Genomic DNA, 6,187 nt, shown 5'->3' with positions numbered 1-6,187 from the left:
AGGCTTTCTTTCTTTTTTGCCCCTCCCCCCCCCCCCCCCCCCCAGCAGCCGCTTCCACCCGTAACATCAAAACGCTCCCGACGGAAACAGACGAACTTTTCGCCCGAAATTCTGCAACCGATCATTTTTCATGTTTGCGAGCCCCATGTTGTTTCTATTACTTCAACAATCCATTTCGCATTACCAGCAACGGTCACGAGGAACCTGATAAATACGGACACCCCAAACTAAGCTGAACAAAAGTGGAGATAAGGGACATTCCTGGCATATCCCACTTGTTATGGAGAAACTGGATGGCTCCTTCTATTGCGTAACGTGAATAAATGGCAATAACATTAACAAACTTCGACGGTGTTCCTCATTTATCGAATATATATGTAGAAAGGCCAACTTGTCAACAGAGTAGAAGACTTTTTTGAGGCCGATGAAAACCGTAGTATTATTGAAGCTAGTAACCATGTTGCGACCAAAGTGAAGTTTATGCCCTTGTGTCCGCCTCAGGCACCCTTTTCAATAATGGTACAATGAATGATTGGTTCCAGATTATCGAAACACATCCTCGTTCCGAACTTAGTTTAAGCAACCCGGACAAAGTAAAACACAAAGGCTCACCACCGCCTTTCTATAAAGCTGATGGGTCCGATGCTGTTTCAGGATATAAAGACATAGTGATACTTCAAAAACTGAGGGGGTCTAAACTCAGAGATCACAGCTGGAATCGAGCTGGTCTAACGAAAGACGTAGATACATGGACAGATGACCAACTGGTATTGTTCAGAATGTTCAGTCCAGCGGCCAAGATGCTGATTTTTGTTGAATATTAAATTTCCAACATCATGCTCACTAACAGTCGCTTTTTATCTCGCTAAAATCTTCGACGATACTGGTTGCATTAGGTTCCTACATTTCCAGGGCCTTCTGGTTCCGCCAGGTTTATTCACCTGTATACAAGCCACAACGATATATAACGGTCATTCCGGCTGAACTATGGTCATCGTTTGAAGGGACAGAACGTCTCGCATTAAGGATGGAGTGCTTAATTGAAGAGTCCACAGTAACATCATTTAACGAGTTTCCTGTAATATGAGTGGTGATGTTCATCTTGTCCCAACTCTGATTGACGTTTCCAAAGGAGGCGGATTTAAAGCTTGGTATAAGTCAGTTTGATAAGTGTTTAACTTCTGGATAAAAAATCCTCGATCGCTAAGTTGGGGGTCTGTTTCTTCGGTCCCTCGAGAAACGCGTTACAAATCCCCACGGACGTGAGTGGTTTAGAAAGACTTACAATTGAGAATCGAGCCTCACCACCGGATATTTTTGGCTATGTGGTCAATCTGGCTATGTGGTTTCCCAGCAATAGGGGATGCCAGATGCAACGATATTTACTGCAGATGAATCCACTACTAATGTGGATCATTTTTTTAGTTGGCCTGTTGTATACAGGAACTAAGGCGACCCGGATGATGGGATCACGCGACGGCTGTGACATGAGACTATTGATACTGATGTAGTTCCATGGTGTCCTAACCAAAACTAGCGGACGGTTAGAACTCTCAACCAAAGCCTTTTGCTCGAAGGCCGGACGACAAGACAGCGGTGGTTGGCGTGAGACTACCACAGTAGTGCATGCATGCTCCAGCTCACAACATGGAAGGCCGTGGAACTGTGCTAGTCCGGTCTTCACCCATTGGCGAATATGGAACGAGAACCCGCATATGGCAAACGGGCAACCCTAGTATGGCCCAATGATCTATGGAAGTGGATATACCATCCCAACATGATACGGTTGTTACGGAGAAAGCAAAATGGAGACTATAGAGTTCATTCTTTCTAAAAACCTTTTGATGGCCATCCTGAAGACAACGTCCTTCCAAACGGTCACTAGTATGGGACCAGAAGCCATCGCCTTATGAGCGTCATGCTGATTTAAGAATTAAATGTGCTGTGAACATTCCTCGAACACTATTGTAAAACAGAGGACATCGTCTCCAAATTTCGAGGACATAATCAAGGTCTGCATCCAAAACTGGTCTTCAGCAGTCTTCTGTTCAAATGCACATTGATTGCAATCATCATCCTCATCGTCATCATCATAATCATCGACAGCATGACATCAGTGCTCAACACCGATGCTTCACTGCCGTACAACCATGATTTATTTGAAAGCCTTATTGTAAAGAAAAGAGTAAAGGTGGACTGGGAAGGGACTTAGTGCTAGCTTAACACAACCATTCCGAGGTGCCTATGACTCCAGACACTCACTCAGGCGATCTGGATAGAAAATGACAACAAGAACGCCACTGACATCGGTTGGCAGCTATATCTTGTAGTGTCTCTAACCAGGCACAGTGAGAATCACGCGGTCCCCATCCTGGAAGGCGAGTAGCACCGACAGCACCCAAGCGCTTCGTGATCTCCTTCATACCCCTCTGCCAAGTCAAGGGTTGGACACCACTCTGAATTGGGCATGGAAAACAGCACTCTCTTAGGCAAACGATGGCTAGGCATATGCAGCATGTTCCAACCAACGCAGCTTCTGGTGCTGGACACATTCTTCAATGGAAGTACCCGTTGCACGACCTAAAACGCGCCTCTAACTGCCTCGTTGCGGATTCGCCGACACCAACCCACACGAGCTGTGGTTCTGAGACAACGATTGTCGAACATCTGAAGACGTCTTAGTTCAGCTGCTCGAATAGGCCAAATCTCACAGCCGTACAACAAAACAGCCCGCACTGTAGCTTGATACACACGTCCCTTCAGATTCAGGGATGCACCACTCTGACGCCATATGTATCTCAAATTAGCAAACGTGACCCGAGCGTTACAGATTCGTGCATTGACCTCATCCGTCACACTACAGTTGGAACTAATACAATGCAACCTCCAGGACACCTAAAATGCTCCATAACTTTCAGGGTCTTCCCCTGGATTGTAAGTGGCATGTTCAGTTACCGTATGTCCAGGAGCATGACCTTACACTTTGTGGGTGCAAAGTGAATACCAAAGGACTGGATGACTTTGGTCAGTTCATCCAAGAATACTTGCGTCTTCTCCTCCTCTTCGAATATAAGAACGATACCATCGGCATATTCCCGATCGACAAGGTTTTCGTCACAGGCTATTTGAACACCGGGGTTTTGGAGACCTCACAATGTTCGTCTCACGTCGATCACGAAGTTGAACAGGAATGGAGAGAGTGGGCATCCCCGACGGACACCACTTTGTGTACCGGAGCTTTTGGAGAGCTCGCCGTATACTCTTACACGTCCGGATGTCTGGGAATACAAAAAGTTTATTATGTTCAAAAACCTCCCAGATATTCTTTGGTGGGCAAGCGTCGCAAGAAGAAGAGAGCGATCAACCGAGTCAAAAGTGCCTTGGAAATCCAGGAACACTGGCATTGTGGGTCGCTTATACGTATGGCGTTGTTCTACTACCTGACGAAGTGTGAAGATTTGACCAATGCAACCCCTACCAGGCCGGAATCCCGCTTGTTGCTCTCGAGTCAGTATCTCACGAGCCACCGTAAGGCGACGAAGCACAATTGACGCCGACAGTCTCGTTACGACCGAGGTCCAGCTGATCCTGCTGTGGTTATCACACTCGACACACCCTTTTTTTAAAAACGGGCACTAGCAAGGACCCTCCCCAGTTGTTTGGGACAAACTCCTTTTCCCAAATGCAGGCAAAGAGATCGAACAAGCGCTGACTGAGGACTTCAGCCCCGTCTTTGAATAGTGCGGGCGGGAGGTCATCCGGACCAGGAGCTCGGTGGCGCTTGAAAGAACATACGCAGTTGGAAACCTCCGAGCCGTAGGTGGTTCCACGTTCACCGTCCAGGGTTCTACTTCACCTATGGGCTCTAGATGATTGCCAGCTCGTGGCCACGACAGTTGCTGTTTGAAGTATTCAGCCCACCGGTCGCCGACAACGGTTGTCCGTGTTCAGTGACTGAATGTCCAGGAGCATCACCTTAAACTTTGTGGGTGCAAAATGGCTACTAAAGGACTTCGGCCAGCTCCCAGGAAATTCCCGTATCTTCTTTTCCTCTTCGAAAATGAGAACGATGTCATCTGCGTGTTCCAGATTGACAGGGCTTTCGCCAGCAGCTATTTCAACATGGGGTTTCCATCGTGATCACTGAGCAAATGTGGATAATTGAACTGACCGAATTGATATGAACGCACCCTTGAAACCAAGGTACATTAAAATTTCTAATCATCTGTACATACGGCGTTACCCTAAAACCTAACGAAGGGTGAAGATGTGGACGACTTAGTCTCCATTCGGTCCAAACCCCGCTTGGTGCTTACAGGTTGCTTCAAGTGACACCAGGAGCCCTATTATAGTAGGAGTCAAACTGACACTCCTGTGGTTGCTACATTCATTGCCAAAAATTTTTGAGAAGATAGACACTATTGTCACATCATCTCAGTTGTCTCGGATAGCCGGATAGAAGAAAACAGGCTATACAGACACTGGCTGAGGAATTCACCCTTACCTTTGAACAGATTCAATGGAATGCCCACGATGACACATAAATGGAACTATACACTCAGACACTTCTGATGCAGAATGGGGCTCAATATTCACAGTCCACCTTTCTGTTGAATTCCGACAGTCCGGACTGGAGGCAGCATGTAGCCAAATGATATCCAAGTTGTTCGCAGCATTATTTCTAACGGTCCAATCGTCCACCTTTGCTAAATATAACAAAGCCGTGTTCCTGTTAGTTCTGGTGATAAGACTTTGAGAGCCAGCCGAACGAATCAAGTACAACACCCTGCGAATGTTTCCAGTATTTTCCGCACCTTTGATTTCCTCGGGCCCTCGGATACCCCAAGTTTCCCGGACAGTCTCACATGGCGTCGAACGACGCATCCGGTGGAGTTGTAGTTGTGGCCAGGAGGAATCTGGCACCGGGCCCCCAACAAAGCCAGTGTATTAGAATTTGGCCCGTGAATGTCCAATTGTAGCAAAATAACCTATGACACTACATCCACCTGATTCCACCCGTGTTGATCCCCTTCGGCCACTAAAGTCTGTTGGCATCAAAGATATTCATCGCCTGTCCACTCAACAAAACGACGTCCGTCATTGGGCTGTCCGAAGTTGAAGTGCGCCAACGGGATAATGACCCAGCACTGTCACGTACAACCTGCTGGCACTACCGTAATTACTTTCCTTATATCCTTGACTATCCCCTCTCACCAAATCGGACCCTTCTCTGCAGAAACGAATAAAGTTCCTGCCTGGACCTGTCTGTCTCTAGGACGCGTTCAAAGATGCACATGATCTAGGCTTTCGCCCAGACTTCGCGGGCCGGGTTTGTTCTTGTCGCTGACCTCTGGCAACGGACCCTTCCCTGCAGAAACGAATAAAGTTCCTGCCTGGACACTACTGTCTCTAGGACGCGTTCAAAGATGCACATGATCTAGGCTTTCGCCCAGACTTCGCGGGCCGGGTTTGTTCTTGTCGCTGAACGGCCTCTGGCAACCTGGAAGGCACAAGCGAAATAGGGTGCAGTTCTCAGCGCTGGGCAATAATTTCGCCAAGCTGAGGACTCACGTAATCAAGCCCCCAAGAGTACTTCAAACTGGGTTCCAGGTGCAGCGCGAAAAACCGTCGGAGGATGCTTTATCCGTGCATCAACTGCCCGGAATGAGAAATATTGTTGTGCGATAAAGAAAACAAAACAGTTCAGCTGTAGCACCCTTTCGGTGCCTAACTGCCATACCACCCGAAGGAAGCATGAGGGCTGGGATACTGCCAGATTACCCAAGCCTAGACAGCAGAAGAAGAGTCAGAGTTCGGGTTCGAATCACAAACCTTCCGGCCGGTGAGTCTGTGCTCTAACCACTGAGGCATCTAGCCCATCTCGTCCAATAAAGATGTCCTTTGACATTAAAAACGTTGTTACCGTATGTTCGCCGAGTACTAGTGGTTTCAACGGTAAAGACCTCGTGGTCAAGCCTTGTCCAATGAAGACGTAGACACACATTCGGTTATCCTTGGGGTCGAAATTATTCCGGGTCGACGGTTCCGAATTTCTGTTTAACCCAAGCTGGCCACCCAATTTGGCCTCAGCAGTGCCTAGTCTGCGTATCTGAGCATTCATGTCACTAGCAAGCAAACGACGTCTGAGCGTTCGGTCCAGTTTAAAAGAGTAGATCATCTAAACTTT

The 6,187-nt window shown here is 47.6% G+C and overlaps 1 protein-coding gene across 1 annotated transcript in view; it reads right to left on the bottom strand.

Moving 5' to 3' along the window:
* Positions 1-4,884, bottom strand: part of T265_11441 (hypothetical protein) — a gene marked incomplete at both ends in the record, with an annotated part of 34,971 nt that extends 30,087 nt beyond the window's left edge. The window contains one exon of the mRNA XM_009178097.1: positions 4,505-4,884. Within this exon, the coding sequence (XP_009176361.1) occupies positions 4,505-4,884 (380 nt within the window). The remainder of the gene's footprint in view (positions 1-4,504) is intronic.
* Positions 4,885-6,187: the final 1,303 nt, after the last annotated feature.

This window comes from Opisthorchis viverrini, assembly GCF_000715545.1.
Source record: "Opisthorchis viverrini unplaced genomic scaffold opera_v5_496, whole genome shotgun sequence".
NCBI classification, from domain to species: domain Eukaryota; kingdom Metazoa; phylum Platyhelminthes; class Trematoda; order Opisthorchiida; family Opisthorchiidae; genus Opisthorchis; species Opisthorchis viverrini.
Note: the sequence above shows the minus strand (reverse complement) of the source record. Positions and strands in the feature narration are given on the sequence as shown.